The 26,068-nt window shown below is 49.4% G+C and overlaps 9 protein-coding genes across 9 annotated transcripts; 6 read left to right on the forward strand and 3 right to left on the reverse strand.

Annotated features, from left to right (window-relative positions):
• Window positions 1-1,342: 1,342 nt before the first annotated feature.
• On the forward strand, window positions 1,343-3,375 carry CTRU02_210902 (saccharopine dehydrogenase; the record flags this gene model as incomplete). Its single annotated transcript, XM_036721855.2, has 11 exons — window positions 1,343-1,415; window positions 1,473-1,754; window positions 1,811-1,831; window positions 1,888-2,011; window positions 2,120-2,202; window positions 2,300-2,338; window positions 2,399-2,483; window positions 2,531-2,789; window positions 2,843-2,931; window positions 3,035-3,147; window positions 3,209-3,375. 11 exons carry the CDS (start codon window positions 1,343-1,345, stop codon window positions 3,373-3,375), a joined length of 1,335 nt encoding a protein of 444 aa, XP_036586227.2.
• Window positions 3,376-7,256: 3,881 nt separating this feature from the next.
• CTRU02_210903 (phosphomannomutase) lies at window positions 7,257-8,003 on the forward strand (the record flags this gene model as incomplete). Its single annotated transcript, XM_036721854.1, has 1 exon — window positions 7,257-8,003. The coding sequence occupies one exon, from the start codon at window positions 7,257-7,259 to the stop codon at window positions 8,001-8,003; it is 747 nt and encodes a 248-aa protein (XP_036586226.1).
• A 2,276-nt stretch (window positions 8,004-10,279) lies between these two features.
• Window positions 10,280-10,783, reverse strand: CTRU02_210904 (uncharacterized protein; the record flags this gene model as incomplete). The annotated part of the gene is made up of 1 exon (XM_036721853.1): window positions 10,280-10,783. The coding sequence occupies one exon, from the start codon at window positions 10,781-10,783 to the stop codon at window positions 10,280-10,282; it is 504 nt and encodes a 167-aa protein (XP_036586225.1).
• A 1,419-nt stretch (window positions 10,784-12,202) lies between these two features.
• On the reverse strand, window positions 12,203-15,832 carry CTRU02_210905 (uncharacterized protein; the record flags this gene model as incomplete). Its single annotated transcript, XM_070205538.1, has 3 exons — window positions 12,203-13,058; window positions 13,118-15,455; window positions 15,508-15,832. The coding sequence occupies 3 exons, from the start codon at window positions 15,830-15,832 to the stop codon at window positions 12,203-12,205; spliced, it is 3,519 nt and encodes a 1,172-aa protein (XP_070060781.1).
• CTRU02_210906 (uncharacterized protein) lies at window positions 14,637-14,918 on the forward strand (the record flags this gene model as incomplete). The annotated part of the gene is made up of 1 exon (XM_070205539.1): window positions 14,637-14,918. The coding sequence occupies one exon, from the start codon at window positions 14,637-14,639 to the stop codon at window positions 14,916-14,918; it is 282 nt and encodes a 93-aa protein (XP_070060782.1).
• Window positions 15,833-17,282: 1,450 nt separating the features above from the next.
• On the forward strand, window positions 17,283-19,411 carry CTRU02_210907 (C6 zinc finger domain protein; the record flags this gene model as incomplete). The annotated part of the gene is made up of 2 exons (XM_036721851.1): window positions 17,283-17,369; window positions 17,426-19,411. The coding sequence occupies 2 exons, from the start codon at window positions 17,283-17,285 to the stop codon at window positions 19,409-19,411; spliced, it is 2,073 nt and encodes a 690-aa protein (XP_036586223.1).
• A 1,241-nt stretch (window positions 19,412-20,652) lies between these two features.
• CTRU02_210908 (uncharacterized protein) lies at window positions 20,653-21,762 on the forward strand (the record flags this gene model as incomplete). Its single annotated transcript, XM_070205540.1, has 2 exons — window positions 20,653-21,304; window positions 21,440-21,762. The coding sequence occupies 2 exons, from the start codon at window positions 20,653-20,655 to the stop codon at window positions 21,760-21,762; spliced, it is 975 nt and encodes a 324-aa protein (XP_070060783.1).
• A 400-nt stretch (window positions 21,763-22,162) lies between these two features.
• CTRU02_210909 (carboxypeptidase y) lies at window positions 22,163-23,891 on the reverse strand (the record flags this gene model as incomplete). Its single annotated transcript, XM_036721849.1, has 3 exons — window positions 22,163-22,351; window positions 22,405-23,615; window positions 23,672-23,891. 3 exons carry the CDS (start codon window positions 23,889-23,891, stop codon window positions 22,163-22,165), a joined length of 1,620 nt encoding a protein of 539 aa, XP_036586221.1.
• A 424-nt stretch (window positions 23,892-24,315) lies between these two features.
• Window positions 24,316-25,990, forward strand: CTRU02_210910 (1-aminocyclopropane-1-carboxylate synthase-like protein; the record flags this gene model as incomplete). Its single annotated transcript, XM_070205541.1, has 4 exons — window positions 24,316-24,535; window positions 24,593-25,194; window positions 25,293-25,372; window positions 25,423-25,990. 4 exons carry the CDS (start codon window positions 24,316-24,318, stop codon window positions 25,988-25,990), a joined length of 1,470 nt encoding a protein of 489 aa, XP_070060784.1.
• Between the last annotated feature and the right edge of the window lie 78 nt (window positions 25,991-26,068).

Here is a 26,068-nt window from a genome sequence, read left to right on the forward strand (position 1 = left end):
TGCACGATCAATGCGAGGTGGGTCAGTGGGGGTGGGCTAAAGGAGCCCCGCGCATCCATATGACGCCATCAGATTCACCGTTAGTTTATCAAGGTAGGAAGATAATGGCCAATGAGAAGTGTACGGTGAAACCGTTAGGGGAAGCCGATCAAGGGTACAACACCAATCACTCATGAACGGATTCCATTCCGCTCGTAAACTTGTATTCTTCAATCTGCTTTTGAGAGAACTCATTTAGTCCTCGAGCTTTTGTTGGTCTCCAGCTTTTATAAGACAGTCTGGAAACTTGCGCCAGCACCGTTCTCCCTGATCCCTTGATAGCTGGCTATCTCAACCTCGACCAAGACCATGTTGTAACTCTGGAAAGTTTTAAGAGGTCCGTTCCTTGACTCACACGGCCTTTAACCACGAAATATAGCTCTGTGAGCTTCATAAGATACTAGATGTTTGTTCAGGCAGACTGCTCTGACCCAAGCTAGACAAACGTAGCCTCTGTCTTGGAGCCAATGACTGCTTGGGGGTATGCCAATCTCTACTTTTGTTGGAGACTTGACAGAAGCCCTCCAAGCAAGATTGACTCAGAAGTGCAATTTTCCTCTGATCTATATGTCATTTATTAATGGAAAATAATAGTAAAAAACAGTAATGGCTAACAAGTCAGATATGTCGCTGTAGCCTGCAAAATTTGTGGTGCGGCGAGCTGGAGCGGGGAGCTGCCCGATAGTGATCCACTGCTTTCTGGGAGAGCAAATCCCTATTCATGAGCTTGAGAATCGAGACTGACGGATCTAACTAGGCTCCAGATCCAATGACATTGCAAAAGTAGCAAAAAAAAAAAAAAAAGAGAGAGAGAAGAAAAAAGAGCCTGACCGGCCGACGTGAAGCCACCAACGGATGCTGTTCCGAGATTTACAGGGGGTGAGCTTCCTATGACTTGGGGGTAGCAGGCCCTCACAGGCACATAATCTCGGCTACGGTAGTGCATTTTCGTACCCACTGAACATCGTCATAGTGCGACTGAGTAATTGAATTGATCTCACAGCGCCATTTCAGTAACTACCGGATGCCTAAGGTAGCCGAAGTGCCCCTCTATCCCCTTCTGCCCCACCTCTCGGCCAACACCGGTATCGGAAAACGCAATTACCCCGCCATTGAAAATGTCTCCAAGTTTTATGATTTTACAATTGCGTTTCCCCCTCACAACAAACATCGAGATCAAGAAGACCGCTTCCATTTCGCGAGTCTCAAGTATCTAAAATTCTTTGAAAATGGCGTCTCAGAAGTAGGATACCCCCTACCTTTACAATTGACACATTCTTACACTTATGGTCCCAGGGTTTTGATGCTCGGTGCTGGTTTCGTCACCAGACCGACGCTCGACTTGCTCTCTGAATCGGGAGTCAACGTCACCGTTGGTATGTCCCAAACAAATCTCTTCATCCCCTCCAAGTCATCCTACTAACGCTCCATAGCCTGCAGAACTCTCGAGTCCGCCAAGGCCCTCTCCGCTGGTGTCAAGAACGCCAACCCCATCTCGCTCGATGTCAACGACGACAACGCCCTCGACAACGAGGTCGGAAAGCACGACCTGGTCATCAGCTTGATCCCCTACACATTCCATGCTACCGTCATCAAGTCTGCCATCCGCCAGCGCAAGCATGTCGTGACCACCAGCTACGTCTCCCCCGCCATGCTTGAGCTCGACCAGGCAGCCAAGGAGGCCGGCATCACCGTCATGAACGAGATCGGTCTAGGTAAATTTCCTGTGCCAAGCTCTGTTGGTTACAATTACTGACTTTGTTCGCGACAGACCCCGGTATCGATCATCTCTGTAAGCGATACACAAAGCGATACGAACCATGTTTGTCCGGTTACTGATTCTCCCAGACGCTGTCAAGACCATCGAGGAAGTCCACCAGCAGGGTGGAAAGGTTACCTCTTTCCTGTCCTACTGCGGAGGTCTGCCTGCTCCTGAGAACTCCGGAAACCCCTTGGGATACAAGTTTTCTTGGTACGATAATGCCTAACTCCCGACGATCCAGCACTTCGCCGCCCCGAAACCTCGTCACATAAACACACCTCCATGGTCCGAATCAACAAGCTAACGCAGGAAATCCAGGTCTCCCCGCGGTGTTCTCCTCGCTCTCCGCAACTCTGCCAGCTTCTACCAGGATGGCAAGGTTGTCAACGTTGCAGGCCCAGGTAAGCAGATTCTGACAGGGCTATTGCAGGCAGAGGTCTATCTGCAAAGTTCGAGAATTCTCAATGAGTCATGAGCGCTAACCGCACACAATTCAAGACCTGATGGCTACTGCTAAGCCTTACCACATCTACCCTGGTACGTTTTCTTCACATGAGAGCCACTGTCGGTCTCGACTTATACTGACGTGTATTGAAGGATTCAACACCGTTGCGTACCCCAACAGAGATTCCACTGGCTACAAGGAGCGCTACAACATCCCCGAGGCCCAGACCATCATCAGGTATGGTCTAGAAATTAGAAGCTAGAAATCCGCTGACATTTTCACAGAGGAACTCTGCGTTTCGGCGGCTTCCCCGAGTTTGTCAAGGTACTTGTCGACATTGGCTTCCTTAAGGATGAGGAGCAGAGCTTCTGCAAGGAGGCTCTCGCCTGGAAGGACGTCACCCAGAAGATTCTTGGTGCTTCTTCCTCTGACGAGGCTGCTCTCGTCCAGGCTATCTCCTCCAAGACGACTTTCGGTGACGACGGTCAGCGGGAGCGCATCTTGTCTGGCTTGAAGTGGCTTGGACTTTTCTCTTCCGAGAAGGTGAGTTTTCCCGCAGCATCTGGATATACAAACTTGCTAATGATGGAATGAAGATTATCCCCAGAGGAAACCCCCTGGATACCCTCTGCGCCACCCTGGAGCAGAAGATGCAGTTCGCTGAGGGCGAGCGCGATCTCGTTATGTAAGTTCGGAGTCTCTATTGATGCTTGGGATCAGTGCCTTGCGGCTAGACCCATGCAACGTTCGATTATACTGCACTGTACTCGGCACTAACTCTTGCAAAGTCTCCAACACAGATTCGAGGTCGAGTTGAACGGTGCCAAGCAGACCAGATACTCCACCCTTGTCGAGTACGGTAGCACCGAGCCCAACGGTTACTCGGCCATGGCCAAGCTTGGTAAGCACCACTCACTTATTGAAGCCTAGCGAGCTTTTGAATATGAACTAACTCGGATTAGTTGGTATTCCTTGCGCCGTTGCCGTCAAGCAGGTCTTGGATGGCACCCTCTCCGAGAGGGGTGTTCTCGCTCCCATGAACGGCAAGATCAACGAGCCTCTGATCAAGGAGCTCAAGGTACGTGAAGCCATTCACAAACAATTTCAGGATGCTAATGAGTCTACTTAGAAATTCGGTATTGAGTGCAAGGAGGAGATTGTCAACCACTAGATTATAGAGCAATGAAAAAAACCACCCCGGATTAGGACACGACGCAAATACCTGTGCCCTTAGTTTGTTTCGCTCGGCGACGAGCACTGCAAGAACCATTGTCCCGGAAAGTCACTGAATATGTGCCGACACTGTTAAAATCACGCTTAGGCGCTTAAGCAAGCTTAGCGCTCGGTGATAAATGTCCAAGTCGGGGGCATCACAAAAGTACTGGCCAAAACCAGATAGTAAGGTTCAACCACAAAATAAACAAACAAATGATGGCAAAACTCTTCAGCATTCATTGCTGCTTCAGCTGGTTTCAACAAGCATATGATTTCCCCCCGTGTTACTTCCTTCCATCCTATGACAGAATCCACAGCTTTTCTATCAGAAAAGTCGCTCGTTACATACCAAGGCTGGTCTTGTAAAGGCTTCTCACCCAGCCATTATTACCAGGCTTGTCAGTCAAGCTTTCGATACTATACGTACCCGCAGAAGGAGTCAACTACTAAAAGCAAAAAAAAAAAAAAAAAAAAAAAAAAAGAGAAACATCTCCACCCGAGAAAACTCTGCTGCTTATGGTTCAAATGAGAAGTTTTCATTTTTAACTCGGGGAAACTTTCTGGATCCAGACGAAAGTCTAGCTATTCGGGCAAAGATCAACGTTGCATGATGCCTTGTGACTCATGCACTCAGATTCACTCACAACAACAACACCTCGGCAGTTCATTATGTAACCTTGAAAAACAGCACAAGGCCGGGGAGTCTTCGACTTTTTTGTAGTAGAAGTAAGTGCTCGCATTAACAAGACTTCCTTCGCCTCATTTTGAACATTTCCGAGGCATGGTTAATCTGTTGCCCTCGAATGAAAAGGTTTGTTGCAGAATTGGATAATGACGTGCATTGAAGTGATCGACCATGAGCCTCAAGAAAAGGGGTCTCAAGAAGACAAGGCAATCTGAAGGTCGACTGGGGGTAGCTTCTGGACGGGTATCCCATGAGAAACAGATCGATATCTGAAATGAAGAGGGCTTGCAAACGTAAAATGAGCTTAAACCGAATCAAGATCTACCCGACAATAAGCGAGCAGTGCCATGTCAATACACTTATTTAGCAGTGGCCTTTTCGAACAGTGGTCTCGCTGGTAGCTCGAGTTAACAGGTACTGAACAGCCATGTGGGCGAAACGGGCAGCTTCTTCCTCAATCCCTAGATTAGGAAGTTGTCCAATCTCAAAACTACCATCTATGAGAGTACGATATGCCTGGACACATATAACAAGAACTGTTCACAAAACATCGGTAGGATCCTGTGATCTTGGCTTCTGAAGTTTAAGTACGTGATATCGGTAAGTGGTCCAAGTCATGAGCCACGTCGCTCTTTAATAACCCTTTCCACAAGGTCCAGTGTCGCTAGGGTTATGTCGATGGTATATTTCCTTGTGTCATTTTGGTATGTTGTTGTTCCGGGCAGTGTAAGATACTGAAGGAGGTACTTCCCAGTAAATTTGACTAGGTTTTCGGCTTCCGGGCCGGCGCATTACATATGTGTCCCGCCCCAGGTTTCGTGGTGGAGGTTGAGATCTCCGACGACAGTTTGTTCAGCACTTGAGTATCGAGCTAGTGCATTGTCGAGAGCTTGTAGTTGGCTTCTTCTATCGTCGCTCGTTTGGCAGGGGTTTTATATCTTGTGTATTACTAGTTGTTGTAGTGATTGTGTGCTGACCCGTCGATATTCAAAACCAGTGGGCTGAGGTCTCTGTTCCTTTCGAAGAATTGCCACTTGCTATGGTCTAGCTCAATCGCACGCTGTTTTCGACGCCCTCTCCACGACGTGGACCGTCCGTTCAGAATCTCCAGACGGCTTTGCTCAAGCATATCACCGAGGACTTGCGGGATCAGCTGCCCGAGCCTATTCTATGCATCGTCAAACAGGATAACTACACTATCCTGGTTTGTAACCAACAGTTCCTGGTAGACTATGGTGTGACCCTGCGCGCCCTGGAATCTCTTCTCCGAGAAATCTTCGCCACATACCTACTCGTGGCTAGCTGCACTCTCGGTCGTATCCTTAGTATTATTAAGTTGAAGGACGTTACCCTGGGACGCGTTACTCTCAACATCGACCTAGAAAACCCCTACGCTTTCAACTGTAATCCTAATACTTGGCAAACCGTCGTCTAGGCTTACCGAGACTGAGAACTTACGGGAACCGCTACTAGTGTTGCCTGCGCTATCAAGTAGTACCGTACGAACGGACTCGAGAAGCTTATGGCTATGAAGATGAATGCTATGAAGGAGTACGTAGCCTCCTTGTCGGAGGAATAAATCTTTAATGTACTGGGATGCACCTAAGAAAAATGGGCAACTGCGGAGATACAAGATCTCGAGCCCACGAAGACGCCCGACATTGTCGGCTGACCTCTTCACACACTCCCCATGATTTCGCTGTGCGAGTATTACGGCAGAAGCCGCTATTTCCTTGCGTCTTTTCGAGAATTCTTCGTTTTTCTTCTTTCCTTACACTTCAGCGAGAGCATATAGCTTCACATCGCATGTCGCCAGGACAGGACGTACCGCCACGTCTTCTTGTTGACGAAGAAGTAGAATATCGCTGTTTGGCCTCCTGTCTCTTTGGGGTAGCAGAGGTAAAAAATGTCTTTGCTTGGGTAGTATGTTGTGCTTGGAAAGGATGTGCCCAAGGTTGTTGGATAGCTATGATGATAAACTCCCAGGCCCTTGGATTTCAACGTAGCGTTGCCATAACCGTGCCTCTTGATTTTCTAACGTTTTATTGTAATATTGCGAGTGTTTTTTTTGCTCCCATGATCCCCTTTAGACGTTCATGTGGTAGTTGCTGTATAGTCTCAACTGCGAGTTCAAGTACAGTGCTTGAAGTGCTCTCCTCGACAGCATGTGGACTCTTTGGGGTCGTTGCGATCCGTTGTTGACTGTTATTTCAATCTCAACGTTTCTGAGTGTCGCCTGACTGTCCCCATCATTTGCCCTTTTTTGTTCTGCTTTTAATGGAGATCGACTTCTTGCTGTTGGTTGTCGTTATCACTTTGTCCGGCCTCGTCGATCCGCTCGTCGGCGCCCTCAGGTCGGGTTGGTTCCATGATGAAAAAAGACGCTGACTTTGCTGTGGCGTTCGTACTGAGTCATCCTATGTATTTGATCTCTGCACGAGGTATGAACAGCATGTTGTCTTGAAGTATTTTCGTCTTGAGTATCGTCTTCTTGACCATGGTAACAGTTTCGTGGTCGTGTCTGATATTCTGCCCATCTTGGTCTTCATGCATTTCCTAGCTCCGCCGATCTATGCACTGCGGCGGCGACAGTATCGACTTCGTTCTTGATCGTTCGGAGGATGTTGGCCATTGCTCGCATGTCGGGCATGGACTCAGCCTTCTCGATGTAGGACAGACTACACTTGATGAAGAGTTTGACCAGCCCAGCTGGAACTAGGCCATTGTCTTCGATATATTGCAGTGCCTTCTGAGGTAGTTACTCAGATACATGGCATACTCGTGGGGTTTTGTAGGCCATACTGTCTCCCCAGGTCGTGGTGCCGCTATGGCGTCTGGATTGGACTGGGCAGTACGTCTGCGCCAGAGCTATCCGATCGGCAGTCGAAAACAGGTGTTTTGGGGTGGGGTTGTAAGTTCAATTTCAAAAATTTGTTCTTGCTGTTGAAGATGCTTTTAGGTCGTAAGCGTCGCAATGACGTTTTTCCGTTGGAACTTGGTGTTCAATGCAGTAAACGTCAGCTGCCTGCCCAGACAGTAATGCGGGCTGACCACAAGCAACACACCGCTCACAAGCACAGCACTAAATTTCTGCGCAATTACGGCCAAAAATGATCTCTCTTGTAGCTTTCGATCTCGATGGCACGCTCGCCATAAGCAAGCAGCCTCTGCAAGCCCCAATGGGAGAGGTACTGGCCAACCTGCTCGCCGTCGCCCACGTCGCCGTCATCTCGGGGGGCGACTGGCCTCAGTTCCAGAAGCAGGTCACTAGCCGCCTGCCGGCCCATGCGGACCTGTCGAAGTTATGGCTTATGCCGACGACGGGCACGAAGCTGTACCAGCATAAGGACGGCGAGTGGCGGGCGACCTACGCTGAGCTTTTTGCCGACGACCAGAAGAAGGAAATCCTCAAGGCTTTCGACGCCTCGCTTGAGGCGACCGGTTTCAAGCCCGAAAAGACCTGGGGTGAGAGGATCGAGGATCGCGGCAGCCAGATCACCTTCTCCGCGCTGGGCCAAGAGGCTCCCGTTGTCGCGAAGGAGGTTTGGGATCCCTTGTTCTCTAAGCGCAAGGTTATCCAGGCAGACCTGCTTAAGCGGCTTCCTGACCTGTCTATCAATATGGGCGGCGCAACCTCCATCGACATCACGAAGAAAGGTGTTGATAAGGGATACGGACTCAAGAGGCTTAGCGCCGCGAGCGGGATCCCCCTCGACCAGATGATGTTTATCGGCGATGCCATCTTCCCGGGAGGCAATGACTTCCCTGCCAAAGAACTCGGACTGCCGACGGTGCCGGTGCTCAACGTGGAAGGCACTCTTGCTGCGATTGCCGCCATCATTGCTTGCCTTGCTTAGAAGAACTTTGCTGACTTCCTCCCCCGCCGAGTCGAGCTTCAAAAGAAATTCCTTATCGGGTCTGGCCAAGGGATTTGAGGGGAGAGTGACTTGGAATGAGTATTCATACCGAGGCTCTCAGGGGTGGGACGGATATTAACAAATTGGGAGAATACGAAAGCTTCTCAGAAGCTTCAGTCTGGTCATATCTTTGGGGCCTGGTTCTTTAATCGTCCGTCTCAAGAGAGTTTCTTGCTTTCATCAAACCCGTCTACTATCATAGCGAGCGTCAGTCTTTGTGTGTCTACCCTAACGAATCCTTAGGCATGCCCAAAGACATCTGACCCGCCGGCAAACAGGGTTTGTGATACCTCCTTGATCCTGGGTGTGCCTGGTCCACAGCCATCTCCGCCTCCACAGGTTCCACCTCGACGGGAGCTAATTTGCTCCGCACATTCCACTTCGAACGACAAAACAACCACAATAATCGTCAAAACAGAATAATAAACAAATTCACAACTTCTGTCAAAGCGTTGTAAAACACCCGAATACCTTATGGTATCTGCTTTGGAAAGATTATTGAGAAGCAAGGCATCTAATACCCTGGGTTCTGACTTTTGTAGATTATATTGCTTGGCCATTCGCAGCTGGGCAAGCAAGAAAGGTCCAGTGACTCATCAGAGTTCTCCAAGGTTGTGAAGCAACACTACTCAAAATGACTGGCGAGGCGGTTCACATTAGGCACACCAAGCCACCTTGATCAACATGCATTCTTGGATGTAATCCAACAGACCGTTCGCAAGCATGATCCTGAAACGATTTCATCGCTAGTACCTCTTCGTCGGTAGCGCTTTGTATCTTTTGCTCTCGTCTCAAGCTCGGATAGACGTATTTCTGCGTCTCCATCATCAAGATGCCATGTTTCATCTACATAAATGGCTTATCGGGTGTTGGGAAGCTAACCATCGCAAACGAGCTGCAAAGTCTTCTGTCGAACTCGAAAGTCTACCATAATCACCTCCTGATTGACCCTATCGCTCCAATTATGGGGCGAAAGCCACCGCGATACCATGCAATACGAACGAGCCTGCGTAGACGTGTTTTAAATATCATTGCCACCACTGAAGACGCGCAATCTGTTACGTGGATTTTCACGGATTCCCGGTCTACAAGTCCGGTGGGCGAGGAAGCTGCATGAGACTATCAGGATGCAGCCAGAAAAAAGAGATGTGCCATTTCTTTCGGTTGTGCTTCACTGTGAGTTAGAAGAGAACATAAGGAGGATAGCAGATGAGGGGCGTCACTTAGGACAAAGTACAAAACTACGAGATGTGGAGATTTTGAAGAAGACAAGTACCAATTTGGGAGCCCAAACGAAATGCGACTGGACGTCACGAAAATGACACCCACTGAGGCAGCCAGCGTAATCGCTGAACACATCAGGCAGGTTAGTCATTTGTGGGAATATTTTCGCATGATTTCTTGTAATTGCGTGACACAAAGAGCTATTCAGAGGCGAAGTTCTACAGTTGAAAAATACCAGTCTAAAACGGCCAGAAGGCCAGGTAGGGCCGAACGTGCCTGCTTTTTGACAAGACTACCCTGGTATTCGTGTGTTGAGCCAGTTGCAAGGGAATAGGTAGCCTACCCGTTCTATCTGTTTCAAGATTAAGACCAAATTTGAGATTGGTGGAAAGTAACGCCTGGTTGCAGTTCATCAAGGCATCTACCGTGGATTGGATTCACCTAAGGCTGCCTGTTGATGTTCAAAACCATCACGCGGGAACCTGAAGATCGTTTACTGGAACCAGAACCGCTTTCCCTAAGTCTAACTGGTCAGCTCATTAAGGTTGTGATTTGTCAGGTGGTACTAGTTCAGAAGCCTTATGTATAGAGAGGTTCAATTGAAAGTTGATTAGGTCTAGTCTTTGAGTAACACAAGTACAACTCGTCGACATGTGCTAAAATCAGTAAATTCAGGCTAGGGGCAGATGAGCTGGGTGATACAATCACGATTGGACAGCAGATGCAAGCATGGTGCCACTAACGGTGTAATCCAATCAACATTCATAAGCACTCCACCCTAACATGCATAATGTTTATTGGAACTTCCTCACGTAACCCTATTCGCTCATGAAATGGTTGGAAACTTATGTTAATAGAAGACTTCTTGACTTTTATTGGTATCGTGACATGTAACAAGAACGTTCCAGCAAACCCCAAACACCTTGCCCATCACATTCATAAATCTCTGACCGTCCAAATTCCTCCCCCTCCGCATTTAATCAACCTTCGTCTTACATGGCGGCAATGACACCTGCAGCCACGCCGGCAGCAGCGAGGGCCATGCCGGTACACTTTGGTGCGGCGCCCTTGGAGCCAGTTTTGGTTGCGAGCACACTGTTGGCGGCCTTCTGGTAGTCTGAAAGGTAATCCGCGAGGAACTTGTCTTCCTTCTCGGGCACGTTATCCTTCCACCAATTTTCATCTCTCATGGTTGCCATGTCCAGGCCACCGACGGCCATCGAGCCCACGAGATCGGGTCCGTTTGAGGCCTTGGCAGCGGCGGACCACATGTGCGAGTACATGGTGGTAAACTTGGCATCGTTTTGGTACTTCACATCGACGCTGTAGACTGCGCTTACGAGTGAAGTGGCCTGGGCGCCGGTGATGGTGGTTGCGAAGCCTGCATGGTCGGAGAGGTATTGAGCAGCGTCGGTTGATGTGGGAAGTGGGTCGAGCCTGGCCAAGGCCGTTGGGGCGAATGCCGCAGCAATAGAAACGATCTTGATGAGTTGCATTTTGGTTATCTTTGGTTGTGAGATGACGAGTGTCTTTCAGGTAGGGTTGCTTGAGGACTGGACAATACCGATGCCACTAGAAGACAGGACAAGAAAGGTGGAAAAAGGGAGAAGCCTCTTCTGGAGAAACAGAGAAAAGGGTTCGATTAAATAAAGTACCGCTGCCAAGGATTAACATATATCAAGAAATAAAACTGTGCCGCACTTCAGGCGTTGGGAACGCGCTCGTTGCTAGGCCATTTTGCTGTGCCGCAGCTCGTGAGGCACCCTCGACCGACGGCTGCCTAAAGTCCCACCACCACGAGAGAATTAGCCGCCAGTAAAAATTGCTTGGCCAATTTACCATCTCAAAGTAGTCAAGTCAGTGACGTCCTTTTACCAGAACCACTTATCCATCGGGCGAAATGTGTCACACTCTGCGGGTGCCTGAACCGAACACCTCCGGTAGGCTGGCAATGGGCGCCACTTCAGGAACCAAATGGGTGAACAACGAGTCTAAATCGACGACAGTGGGCGACATTTCAATTTCATGGTCAAACTGAAGTTGGCTGATCTGTATATCGGTTGCAATTGTCAAAAACTTGACCGCGACGAACTTGCTTCTCCTATTGAGATTGGAAAGTTTCGGTGTCACGACTTTTGGGAGGTTGCAACATATGCTACGACCGTAGGCCCTACACAGTCATGAAGGAAACTAGTGTGGAGCCAAGCCGCTTTGAAATATGATTATTTTGTTTCTTTTTTTTTTTTTTTTTTTCACTCAATTATCCATACCGCCACTCCAACAGCAGGCAGAGGCTTGGCAGCAAGATCTTATTCGGCCATCGGAGTGGTTAATTCTTTACCTCACACTAACAGGGCAAGGAACATGGCTTTAATGGTGACAGCTAACCTACTTAGGCAGTAAGAGCGGCTGGTCTTGTGTCTCGCAAGCCTTCATCATCTTGTGTCAGGGTATGCAGGCTACCTACAGACCTTAGCTTCATCTAGCTCATAATGCCGAGGATGATACGACCCACAGATGATTGAATTGAAAGTCATGGAAGCTAATATCTGCTTGTTGTAAATTACACCGTAATTGTGATATCCCAGTTGGAGTGATCACAAAGAGAATATTCAATATATTGTGAAGCCGTTGTCCAGATACCAGAAGGTCCTATTGCACAGGTTTTTGGCTAACTTTCCATGCTTTGGAGGATGACAAAGCAGGAGCGGGATATCTCAACCATCAGATTGAGCTTCAACCGTACCACTTGACAAACAATCCTTGATCAAGCCTTCGTTCATACCTTCCTTGCCAGCCTTTTAAAGAATCAAAACTACCAGGGTAGTCTCAAGCTCATTCCTGTCTTGCGTCGCGCCAACACAGAGTACCCTCTCAGAATGTGAACACCCACCAGTTCAGCCAGGCACTCATCCCTAGGCCTGTCTGGTGCCTTGGTTCAAAACCAGAGGCTGGCAGCTGCTCACCTTGCCACCTGTGACGGAGTAAATCACATCATCGCTCATCAAAGTTTTGACACCCTCCACAGGGTCCAGAGCCAAGAATATCTTTGACGCAGTTCCGTCTGAGTAGTCACAAGCAATCGGGTAATAAATCTCATCGGCAGGGTCTATGGCGACGTAGAAGTACTCGTTTGACCCGGGAGGATCATAGTATGGCGCCCATGCGACCAAAACGCTGCCGACCGGCGCATCGAGCTCGGCCTCAACGCGGACTCGGGATACGCCGAGCTTAGACATGGTGTTGCTGTAGTAGTGCATCAGGCGCTGCGCACCATCGTAGATGAGGACATCTTCAACGGATGCCCACAGCTCGGAGCAGAAGTCGTTGTCCGGGCTATCGGACCGAACGGGGTACATGTTGCCGTTGCTGCAGGAGATGACCATCGTCGATCCCGTGGGGTCGATGAGCATGGCGAACTCACGCCCTGCGCTGTCGAAGTAGGGATCGTTTCCAACCGAGCCAGAACTATAGGAGAGGTCCGTCGGACCAGAGTTGCTTACTGGCACCTCTGTGACTCCGTTTCCAGCCTGCCTGGGGTCCAGACTTCTTCTCTCAGGAGGAGTTCCCTCGGCTGGAGTGCCAGGTGCGGGTTCTGCGGCTGGAGGTGGAGGATTTGACTCAGGGTTAGGAGTGGCGGGTGCGGGCGCGGGTTCCGAGGCTGGTGGTTGAGCATTTGGCTCAGGGTTAGGCTCAGTTGGTGGAGTATTTTGATTTGTTTCTGAGGCGGGGAGGGCGGGAGGGGGAGGGGGAGCTGGAGGTGGCGGTAGCCTTATTGTCACATCTTCGGTTAGTGCTTTGATCAAACCAGAATAAGAGCAGAAACTTACGCAATACAACCTCTGGCTAGAGGCCTGTCGTTGGTATCTAGCAGAGGTATCTGCTTGATTCCCAGGATGTCGATGTACAGCCTGTTACGCCAGCTTATCTGCGTGGCAATACCGGTACATCCGTTGGTCTCGGTGAACCCGCCTACAAATGTCGAACCCGCAAGGCCAATCGAGGCTGCGACTTGAGCAACGCCTTTGATAGATGGCTCGTCAACGACACCGACAGACTTATCCCATGTGCTGATTTGGATACCACACTTGATGCCAATTGGTAGTCCGAGAGAGGCGGAGAGCATTAGCTCGCCCTGGGCCTCGAACACAGGCTTGAAATAAGGCTCCCATCCGCTCTTTGTACTTCGTCCAGAATTAACAAAGTCAATGAGAACGTGGGCGTCCTGCAATCCCATCTCCGCACCAGCAAGGAGCCTTCCTTTTGCCGCTGCTTGAATCCCAACCCTTGTGCCCACAGAGATGCGAGGTCCGATAGTAACCACTCCATAGGAGAGACCTGGAAGGCCCACGTTGATTAGGTCTGAAGTGAATTCTCGGGAATAAGTGATCTCGGCGTCAATTCCAAGCTTCAGGACGAATTTGATATCTGTCCGGACATCGACCTGGCCTTCGAGAAAGCCGCCAAGTGGAGTCCAACGAGCTCGACCGGCAATCTTGGCGTTTCCAGACACGCCGCAGCCAACACAGTAGATGTTCATGAAGCCATTGGTATTCTGCCCCTGTGATGTGAAGGTCTTGAGGAGGATGGCGTCACCCCAAGGCGAGACCGCTTGCTTGGCACCGGGGTCTCGCAGCTTTTTATCATCGGGGTTAGACGATTGGGGATTAGGCACCTTCCAAGAAAAGTCCTTGTTGATACTGCCGCCGATGGATAGCGCTTGCTGCACAGCTTGGTATCCTCGTTTGATAGGCTGGACAATATGCTTGTTGAAGGCTCTACGAAGTGCCCCCCAGATACGCTTACGGTGCCGTTGTTGACGCTTCTTGAAGAATGGGTCATTGGGGTCGAGATCCATGCCAAATTCACCTGGGATAGACTCCTCGAGGAAATCAGGCGCAAGATCAAGCACGAACTGTCGGTTCTCAGGGCTTAAAGCAGCATAACCGAGGCCATCGTCAAGATCCTCGTCAAAGAACTCTCCTGCACAGGCAGTCAGAAGACCAAACCTAGTATCGGGCGGTCCAACACAAGCTCGGACGTTATTCAAACCGCTGGCACTAACGTCAGCGGGCATAGGAGACGGAGTGGAGGATGCTGCTGCTGCTGCTGCTGCCGCTGCCGCTGCGTCTGCTGCCGGACCACCTGGCGGAGCAGCCACGTTTGGTTGTGCGGCGTTAGCACCAGGTGTTGCGGCGGGATTGGGCGAACCGGGCTGATTAGGTGCAAGTCCAGGTGATTCTAAGCTTGGTGGTGCCGCGGGGATTGACGGTGACGCTCCGTTTTCCGGCTGTGGGGGACCCCCTGGTGCTCCGGCCGCGCCACCTGACCCTGACGAGGAGCCATCTGATGGAACGGAGCCTGGAGAAGGTGCAGCTTGCCCAGGAGGTCCGGATGGTGCTCCTCCTGCTCCTGCGCCGGCCCCAGTTCCGGACCCCGTACCGCCGCCACCACTGCCAGACCCAGAACCAGATCCAGAGCCAGAGCCAGAGCCAGAACCAGAGCCAGAACCGGAACCAGAACCAGAACCGGAACCAGATCCTGATCCTGATCCTGATCCTGATCCAGAGCCAGAGCCAGAGCCAGAGCCAGAGCCAGAACCAGATCCAGATCCAGATCCAGATGGCCTAGGGGTAGCTCCAGCTCCAGATCCCGGCCGAGTAGGGACAGCCCCAGAACCGGCCCCAGAACCGGCCCCGCCCGGTCCAGACCCGGGCCGCATTGAAGGACCAGGAGCCCAGGTGAAGGGCGACCCGGCACCCGAGGGTGTACCTGCGCTAGGCTGCGTATTCCCATTCTTCCCCTTATTAGGAACCCACCAACCCCACTCGGTCTCACCAGAGGTTATAACGTCGTCTGGATGGCTTGATCGCCCAATGGCCGTTATAACAAGACCAGGGGAGCCGAAATCCAAGTCGGAGACTTGGAAGTAGCACCTCTCGCCTTTAGAATAGTCGCCGCAACCCTTGGCGAAGGCAATCAGAATCAGACCGTCCTTGCTAGTCCAAGTGTCGATCGCATTCCAGTAGGCCTCCTCAGAGTTGAACTTGACGGTCAAAACTTCTGTTCTGTAGTCAATCGATGCCACATGATCGCAGTGGTCTAGATTGACTGATGGGGCGGAGAAGTAGTATGTTAAGAAGGCGAACGGGCCGGACTTCGCGGGATCTACCGTCTAGTCAGAAGAGGCACTATGAATGACATTCGGAAGGCAGCTTACCTCCAATTCCATAGTACATTTGCGACCCATGGCTGGGTGCGACTGGGATAACGTTAGCGGCCGGCCTGGTGTCGTATGACCAATGAATATTGGGTGACAGCGTGGCAAGTGGCCCATTTTGAGCGAAGGTCGCCGTTTGTTCGCCCGAGAAGCCAAAACGATTTCGGTCGGCATCTGAAGGGCACGGAGGAGGCGGCGGAGGCTCTGGAGGCTGGCATTTAGCTTTATAGCAGGGAGAGGAAGAGTTAAGTGTATCTCGTCCAAAAGTCGGAAATCCTTGGACCCCTACAACCGCCAAAAGCAGGACAAAATATGATTTGAGCATCTTGTTCCTAAGTGTTTACGCCAAGCTTGTAGAAAGGAATTTGGGCAAGGCCAAGCCAACTAGATTGTTTTCACAATTTGCAACTGAAAATTAAATGAAATCCGAATACGAGAAGTTAAAAGAAATGAAAGAGAGTTCTTGTTAGAGTAGTCCAAATGAGTGTATGAAGGAAAAATCAAATGAGTGACGTTGGGAACATGTTCCCACAGGTAAAGAGCGAAAATTCACCGTTTTCGTGATATCAAAGGATGCAGAATGGAGAAGATAGAACACTGGACTACAAGAGGTCCATATACTTACCAAGGGCCATCTCACCGATCGGGAGTGATTGCTCCCACACTGGGAGGCGGCGGCCCGTTGGTTCAGAAAGGCATTGGTGGCTTGACTTTGATTCTTCCGCAGACCAGCTGTGATATACGGTAGCGAATTCCTACAGAGGTTCTACGACATTGAATTATTTTCATATTTGTCTTGTGGAAATAAGGTATGCATAACTGTCTCAATGTGCACTCTTTTGGGCTCCCTGGGACTTGATGCGCAGCAAATAATCCAAGTAAAGTCCCAGAATAGTAGTAGGCCCTTAGCTCGGGCTGTTACATCCCTTTCATGTAGATTCCTGCAAATTAGACAAGAACATATTATCAATACACTCTTGGCACGTAAGACTGAAAAGTAAGACAAGGCCGTAGCCCCTTGATCGGTTTGCGCGCCAGAAATGAGGGGAACCGAAAGCTTGTGAGCGGTAGCTGAAACTAATAAATAAGCTTCATGTTTCTTAAATAAGAGCCCATCCCACACATCGTCCCTTCCGTGAAGCTAGCCCCGATGTTGGCGCTTCATGTTGCATTCCAGCCAAATGTTGGAGAAGGCAAGGGAATCAACAACGAAGTCCAGCCACGATGATAGGGGGACACGACGGTCCTATTCAGCTCCGAAAACCTGCCCCTACAACTACAGGTCTAGTGAATTTGATTGACTTAGCGATAATTCTCCGACGAACATGATTCATGGCTTCAAGCATGGCGTTGTAGAAGAGCTACGTAGGAGTCAGAAGCAACGAGCACTGATTGGGTGAAAGTGACCGTTGCAGTGTCATTGAGAACCGCGCTCAAAAAGGGATAGCGTCGCTCCCGCTTACTATTTTAGGGATAGCGTAGCTGGCATTGCTTATCTGAGAGGATTCGACTGATGGCCTCACGCTTTAAGTGGGGATACTTTTGCCCATGTGCGCATCCCGTTTTCCTCATTTCCAGTGTTGTTTGTTCGTCCGAATGCACAATAAACTTAATCTTTGGATGAAGAGTGCAAATTCTCTATCTCATCAACCAGCCTTCCTGACTCAAAGACAGTCTTTCACTTTGCCAGCATTTTGGAAGCAAGTCACTACAGACCCACAGCATTTCCGCCTCCTCGAGACTCAAAAGGGACGTACCAAACACAGAGCATTGCGATGCAAAGCTATTCCTCTCGGCCGAAGAAAACAGACATTGTTCGCAAACGAACTGGATGCCAGGACTGCAAGAATAGAAGGCGAAAGGTTCCTTTTCTACAACCTCGAACCCCTACGAACTCTGGTGTACTAACTCAAGGCAGTGCGACGAGACGCGTCCCGAGTGTTCCGCCTGCGTTCGCCGAGGTATCAAATGTAGCGGCTATGATCGTCCCGTTGCTTTCAAAGACGTGACCGCTTTGGCTGCTGAGGCCTCAAAGAAGTTCGAAGCTGCCAGATGGTCTGCGCTACGGCTTGAAGATGCTCGGAGGAAACGCAGACGGTCAGAAGTGCCGGGAGAGGCATCGTCCCATGTTCCACGATCAGACCTTCCGATCGGATCCTCTCCCAGTGTCCCAGCACCGCCTCCGCCTTGGAATCTCATTTCAACGGATGGCTGGCCTGGAAGCACATTCGCCTTGCCTTGGCCCCTGACGGACACTTCCAGTGGGCCTGGACCTGAGATGGTCACCGAAAACTCGGCTAATACTGGGGTCACAACCACTGACTACATGTCGACCCCGGTTCCGGGAGACACCTCCTATGGCACTTCGACATCGGCGGACGAAAGCTCTCCGGAAATCTCGGCTGAAACAGACTGGGATGAGTTGTTGATTCCTCACGACTCTGACGAAAACTCGTCACCCACCGACAAGACTCTTCTAGGCGAGCCAACCTACGATATGCAGATCTCTCTTCCTTTGGAAGAATCACTGGTCCTTCATTTCGATACGAATGTCATTCCCGCCATCCCCGTCGCCATGGCTTTCTCCAATCTGTTTAAACAGAGCAGCTGTTTTCGGGCTGCCGTGCTGGCACTGTCCGCAAGTCACTTGAAGTTGGCGGTTCGTCTGCCCTTCGACTTCCAAGCGTTAAGACGGGTTTGCGATGACAATAGTGTTTGGGTATACTACGACATGGCGGTGAAAGATCTTCAAGCTCGCCTTAAGCAACACAGCGAGAAGAAAAGCGGCGAGGGCTTGGCTGGTGCTGCGTTGCTACTAGCCTACCACGAGCTGGAGGCTGGCACATCCTTTGGCATCCGTAATCATGCCAGCGGACTTGATGCTATAGCATCCAGGTTGGACTTTTCTTCTATATCTGAGCCGAATCTCTTCAAGGCCTGGAGGATATTACGCAACGATGTCCGCTTGATGATGACGCCGACGCGGAAAACTTTCAACGCTGTCGATAATTATGACGCTTCGTGTCTCCTCGACCCTCAACTAGCGATAAGAGATATCGTTTCTCGAGTTTATGGCTTGTACTCGCGACATGCAATGGAGGCAACTTTCCCGCCAAGCAGCGATCTCGACAAGACAAGCGCCTCTGAAAAGGTGGCAAAATGGTTATGTGATGTTCTGGATAGACGGTGTGATCATCGAAATTTTCAGCGGGGCGACTTTTACAAAGAGACTCTGACCAAGGAAATGGTTTTGGAACAGTGTGATGTCATTTCTCGACGTCTCGACTCCTGGCACAAGGATCTGTGCCATCACGACCTTCCCACCGCAAAGATCGGCACTGACGGAGACATAATCAGCGGTCCGTCATTTGAGCCCATCATCGTTTACCGGTTAGCCGATGAGAGCAAAGCTCTGGACTATCTGATGTATCTTGCTTCGAGAATGGGGGTCAACAGTCTCCGATCCATGTTCGACCCGTCAGTGTCTGCGGCCACCATCGATTCATGGTCCAAGATGATGCTAGGTATTCTCTGCGGCATGAATTTGCTCCAGAGACGACAGTTTACTGTCCTCCGTCTTGATGCTATCATCCTCTTCGCGTCTAATATTTGTGAGAGTACGAATTTCACGAGAACCGTTCTGGACTACTTGATGCCCAAGGTCTTGGGAGCCGGGCTCACGGCCTCGGAAATGGTGTCCTGGGTATATCTGAAGAGTCAGCTGGAGCTTTGGATGCGGGAGAAATTGAAGGGTCGGACAGTGAGGATGACTCTGACTGGGACAGATGAGGACGCCGACCCCTGGATTGTTCTTACGACTCACACAGTTGCAATTTTTGGGGACTACGGCGGGAAGGGCTTTTTTAGAGACACTATTGTCATAGACCCTCTATCTCGAATATGAAATATACGGGTTTTTAATGGGCACATGTTGCCCAACAAGGTCAAAGCCTGCTGCACTTATGTACATTTAACAGCCTCCAGAATCTACTGTCAAGGCCTCGGAAGCCAGGAAGCTTCTGCAAGGCTGTGAGCTAGAGAGCTATCCTGTAGATTATGATGGCACTTGTGATATGAATACAGTGTTAACTTGAGAATAATGGGCAAGGATAGGTCAATGTGAAATGCCCCAGTTTTGCAGTATTTACAAGACACCCATGGCCTTAGAGTCATTGCCTATATATCTCAACTCACATATCCTCATGAAAGCAAAATGTCGGATTAATGCGTCAATGTTCCATTAGAGAGTCTCGAAAATCTAGATGATCACAACCATCTAAGTGAACCACATGTCATTGAAAACAGAGTAGCTCAAAAGCTCATTAACTAAAGTCATGATGTTAAAATGCAACGAGAAATGCTCGCTTCTTCTGTGCTTAAGTACTTTCTGGATATACCTTGAAGAACATCGAAGTCAACGGAGATTGCTGCCTAAATTGAATGCCGAAAAATACCTGCTCCAAACAGCCATGTAAGATAATAGATAACCTCTGCTTCCATTTGGTATTGAGTGGAATTTCTCAGCTTGCACAAGAACAATGGACGTTGGAGGCAGCACTATTCCCGGTAAGGTAAGCTACGTAGATGCATGTGAGCAGTGTTCCTAACCACCTTACGAATGAGTTTCTTTTCCCAATACTTTCTGAAACGCTATATGTTAATTTCTCATTTTGAAAAATCAATTACTCATGAAATTTCTTTGTCGCTAACAGAAATTTGTGCCTTCACAGACATCATGCACACTTCTGGTAAGACTTGACAACTCAGAAAAGAATACCTGTTTGGGCTCTTATTCTCTGTAGCGTGGAACAAGTAAGATTTTTCAATTTCTGGGCTGCCTAACTTTAACGCAGTACTGCCAAACATCCTCCTTGGCCAAATTTAACGTCAAAACTCAGATTTGTGTCATTTGGGTAGGCAGGTAGCTCACGTGTTTACCCAGACCTCGCGCCTTCCCTTTCATCTCACTGTGAACTTCACCTCACAGCCAAACACTTTCGTTTACCACAAAGTGGGAACAACACTTGTTAAATCTTTTCTAACGCGTTCCAGACTTTTTGCACCCACTTCGTTTGCTTTTGCTAGAAGCACTCGGCTCACGATATCCGATAGACGAAAACAACAACAAAAATCAGTGGTGATACGATGTCTCAAGGACAGCAAAAGGGCGAACAGGCGTTACCGGATAAAACTGCAGCCTTGATCGAAGCCCAGACTATTAATGCGAAGATTATCAGAGGAATCCAAGGCCTCGCATTCCCTGGTGGTCCTTCGGACCCGATTGTGACTATCGAAGCCAGGTCCACCAGCGTTGCTCTCTTCTCCGAGCCTGAGCCTCCCGCCTTGCCCCCGTTATACAAGAGCCTCATTGCTGCAGCGCGAGCTACAGTCATTCTTGAGGCTGCGGTGAAGCTCTTTGAGACATACCATCGCTCTGTGCTCGACATCTGGCGTGATGCTGTGAAAGAACTACAAGGAAATACTGGAATCTCGTCCGAGATGGTGGCCGCTGTGATGAACGCGATTGTGCGCGCTCGGCAGGCCTTCCTTGCATTACCGAATACAACCGAGCCTATATCTTCTTTCAGACCCTTTTTGAAAGTTCTGGACCAATGGATCGCTTTGCGCGAGAAACGCCTAGGCTATGCCACCAGGAGGAATTTCACCATGAGCTTGAGCACGAAGAACCCAAAACGTGTCGCCAGCGCTGAGCAAACACGTCACTCAGAAGCCCATGTGGTTGAGAAAAGTACCAAGTCGCTGACTGGAAAGAACGGCCAACATGGTAAAAAGACTGGTATGTCTGATGTTTTTACTCTTTTACCTCCCTACATGATGATTCACCTTCAATTCCCTCAATCATTTCGTCACCTTTTCCATTGTTATGCCGTCTCTACTCTTCAGATTGTATGCTAACATCACGTAGGCTTAGATAACACTTCCACCTCCATCGATTGCACTTCCGAATCCCATAATGTCCCCAGGCCCATAGCCGCAAGCTCTTCCAACAACGAGGCGCTCCAATCTCTGCGAGCCGAGAACCAACTATTACGCACCCTCAACGAGGGACAAGCACGTATGATGGATCAGTTGACTATTGATCGCGAGAAACTGTGGACCAGGCTGCAGAACTACGTCAACCCAATCCAAAGAGCCAAAGGTTATCCTGAGTGGGAGGAGGATCAGATGGACCTCTTTCTGGGTAATTGCGACCACTTCTCCCATACTAATATGGAAGACGGCGATGAGACCTAACATTGGGGACTCCATTTTCGATACAGTATTGATTATTCGCGTTCTTGCATAGCTGCCTAGGATTAAGATATTTTGAGCTGGGTTTTCACAATACTCTTTGAGGTTTCTCAACCTCTCACAAATACCCCATTGCCAAGACCTCTTGGCTTCATTACTTGTTTGGTTTTTGTTCATAGTCTTCTCAATCAAAACTGTTAAAAGTCGTTACTTGCATGGAAATAGACGTAGAAGACTGTAGAAAAATCATTTTCTTACAATTGAACATGAGATAGAGTCGGAAACAAGGCACAACGAACGGGAGCTGGATAAAGCAAAGATCTGAGTTTGTTGGAGAAAAGGCTACTCCAAAAAAAGAAAGCAGCACCCAGGTTTCTTGTTGTCCAGCCGTTGTATGGATGTCTCAAATCTTTCCATTTGTCTTACCAAGCACTGCTTGTGACATTTGCCTGTTGAGAAAGCTTCCATCATGCCCAGTTTTGGGCCAGTCTCCGATAATATTTTGGTTGGATGCAATGGCGGATGCTGCTTCAAGATGTTCCAACCACGTTTCGATCAGCCTCAGTGAAGAGGTAGGCTGGTCATGAGGCACCTGCAAATTTGGTCAGAAGTTTGACTACTTATGCCACAAAATGATACACTTACCATATGCCCTGCTTCTTCGATTTCTGCCAGCCAGAGACCGGGGACTCCCTTCATTCTTCCTCCTCGGCCACCGCTGGATGCGGTCCATGAAAGTTCTTTCCAAGGAATCGCCCTGAATTGGGTACGGCCGTCCCATTTTATCTGCTGCAGGCTCCCCAATACACCATCTGCGTTACACATGATATCCGCCACGCCAACATACACCAAGATATCCACAGCTCTTGCGTGATTTGAGCTGCCAGGCTTTCGGGAGTGATCAAGAACCTTCTTCAGATCCACGATTCCAGGAGTATAGAAGTCGCCGGAAGCAAAATATCTCTTCTCAATGAGTGGGCTTGTCATGTCCCATTGCTTCTTGCGGCCCCCTGTTTGGTTCGAGACCTCAAGGTGATGCTGCAAGACCTTGTCTGAATTGAGGAATCGGGCGATGTTTTCAATGTCCGGATAGCAGTCCTGCGGACCTGGACAATCTCGAAGCCTTCTGTCATAGTAACTTCTGCTCACGTTCGCAAAGATGCCAACTAATTCGTCTTGACACAAATCTTTGGGATGAGCGCAGAGGACCTGGTCAGAGTTGCCCAAAGCACACGCCCGCGAGACGGCTTCGCATCTATCTACAACTTTCAGGACCTTTGAGCAATCGTGAGTGTCCAAATGAGGTCCAAATTGCTCTCTGTATGGAAAACAGGACACATCATACATCGACGATAGTTGTTCTGCGGGGCTGATCCATGGGTTTCCCAGCATCAGCGACCTTAACGGAATAGTGGACAGTGCCGCTGTGGAGTCGGGTGCTGATGTAAGGAAGTCGTTGTAATCAAGGATGGTGGATGCTATTGAAGGGATGTAACGTCCGGCGTATGACTCACCGGTCAAATGCAGGTCGATGCCAGAAAACTCCGGGAACGCTTCATAGATCAATTTGATGAAGCTGACAGCGTCAAAAGACGACTCGTCAGAGCGTGAAGGGTACGACGCTTCATCAGAAACGTTTCCAACGTATGACAAGCCGACACCAGCGGGTTGGTCAAGGTAGATGACGTTGAAATGCTCTGTCCAGGAATAAGGATTGAACTTCGTCCCATCGGAGCCATCACTAAGGCAAGGCCCATTCTCGTATAGCATGCCGTGCAGAGAGCTGCCGCCAGGCCCTCCCTGAAACCATATCAGCAAGGGCGCATCTTTAATTAGGCCCCTGGATTCATGAAGCCCTGTACGCTAATTGTCAGTACTTTTGTCATTGGGGTAAAGTGGTGGTGAGTCAAACAGAAGAACAGATGGCTGTCACCAATGTCTGCCCAGCCAGTGTGGTGCCTTGCTCCTCCACTACAGAGAAGCGTGTCATCAGCCGACCAGCTTTTGACTCGTATTGTATGGTTGCTGAACTGCGACGCAATAGTTTTGTAGCCTGTCGTCAGACCTGCTACGGCGTGATTGGCAAGGGCCGCGCAAGCAATAATGCGCGTAAGACCTCCGAAGTACGCCATTGCGCTAAAGGGTGGTTAAACTTGATGAGAACCACTTAATCGGATTAATCCAAAATGCAATTGGAAAATTTTTCTATCCTGGCCTGGCCACCTCACCAGTTACGCCATCAAATGAAGCTGAGTTTTCTTTGTAATCCATGGTGGTTAAGTATGAACGAGGTGCCAAGGATCTTGACTTCGTCGTATTTCTTTTCCTGAACAGGAAATGTTGATGACATGTGGGGTTAGTGGGCCCACAACACTAATTCCAATCCCGCGTGGCTCTGGTGTAATGTGCTCTAAAGTCTATTGGTTTTAAGACCGTTAAAAACCTAAAAGATTTAGAGGGACGATTTCAACGTTATATATAGGTGCTCTTCGTGGCAGCGGCATCAGATTTTAATTCCTTGGTAAAAGATCAAATCACATCATGGATATGAATACAATGTCTGCCAACAACGCGCTACCGCCCTCTCGCCGTGGACAGCAGGATGCTCAACCTGCCTTGACGGTTGACTTCAAAGAGAGACTAGAAGGCGATCAATATCATCCAAAAAAGAACCCAAAGGGTATTATTGATCTCGGTTCGGATACCAACGAGTTGATGCTTGATAGCATCGCAGGATGGACAAGATGGAATTTGAAGAAATGCGAGCTCAAAGATGGTAATGCTGAGAGATGACTAGTACATTTAACGACAACAGACTGACAGTTCGCTTTAGGTCTCGGTTACAACACCGTGCAAGAGTCTTCTGAACTGCTCAATGCCGCCGCCAACTTCATGACCGAACATTTCGAAGCCCGAATCCCTCTAACAGCAGACAACATCCTCGCGGGGAATGGCGCCACAGCCTTGTTAGACACACTCACATACAATATCGCCGATGAAGGTGACTCCATACTTTGCCCTACACCCAGCTACGACATGTCTGCCCGTGACATCTCGACAAGAAATGGAGTCCGTTTTGTCACAGTATCATGCGAAGACATTCCCGGTGAACGTTTCACAGGGCTGCCCCGTCAAGAACATGAAGCCACAAGTCAACCCGAGCTGGTCACCCGGCTAGAGAAAGCGATCGAACGGGAAAGTAATCAGGGCCACAAGGTTGCTGGTATCCTGCTTGCAAATCCTGAGGGCGCATTAGGTCGATGTTATGAAGCACACATACTACTCAAAGTATCGCAGTTGTGTGCGCGGCATAAAATACATCTTGTCGTGGATGAGACGTATTCCATGAGCTCAGGGGATAGCTATATTAGTATTCTGAGCCTGGGCCTCGATATGAACATCAGCAACGTGCATGTGTTGTGGGGCATTAGTAAAGTCAGTTGCATCACCTGTAACCCTCTAACTTCCGCCATTGGAACAGCGAGTTACGGATTGCACTAATCAACAAACACGCTAACTATTGGTGATTGCAGGACTTCGGACTCGGGGGGCTTAATATTGCCGTTCTTGCGACATACAACAGACAGCTCTATAATGCCATGAGGACATCAAAGTATGTTGCGTTGGTGCGGCTGTTTTTTGAGTTGTGCTTACGATTCTCAGCAGATTCAGTTGTGTTTCGTCGTTGAGTGCCATGATCACGACAAAGTTGTTGTCCGACAAGAAGTACATGAGAGACCATTACAAACCAACGCTTAACCGCCGACTCAAAAAGAGGCGGCAACTTGTCGAGGGCGAACTCAAAAGATACGACATTCCATACTTAGAGGCTGACTCGGGCTTCTTCATGTTCCTTAACTTGTCCTACTGGTTAGACCCACTGTTTGCTCAGCATGGCAAGGATGGCGACCTGGGTCTTCTCGAGTATATGATGGATAACTCTGTTTTCCTAGAACTTGGCAAGGTAAACGACACGAACTGCCTTCCTTTTGGGCATTATTATGAAGCCAAACATGTGCTGATCCACAATGTGACACAGACATTCTCCTCCAACAGGCCAGGCTGGTTTCGTCTGAACTTTGGAGGAGAAAAGCACACGGTCAAGACCGGCCTACAGAGATTATTCCGATGTTTGAATGCGCTCGAAGACAAACAAGATCCGCTGGCTGTCGAAGACATCACGTCGTATTATCCGCCACCTCGGTATCAGGCCCTAATGATCCGCTCGTAAGCCAAACTATTGAGATTTAACGCATTCAATCATCGCTAGCCTGCTGACTTGTTAAGGCATGGCATAGCGAACTACGGC

This window comes from Colletotrichum truncatum (genome assembly GCF_014235925.2).
Source record: "Colletotrichum truncatum strain CMES1059 chromosome Unknown Contig_0007, whole genome shotgun sequence".
NCBI classification, from domain to species: domain Eukaryota; kingdom Fungi; phylum Ascomycota; class Sordariomycetes; order Glomerellales; family Glomerellaceae; genus Colletotrichum; species Colletotrichum truncatum.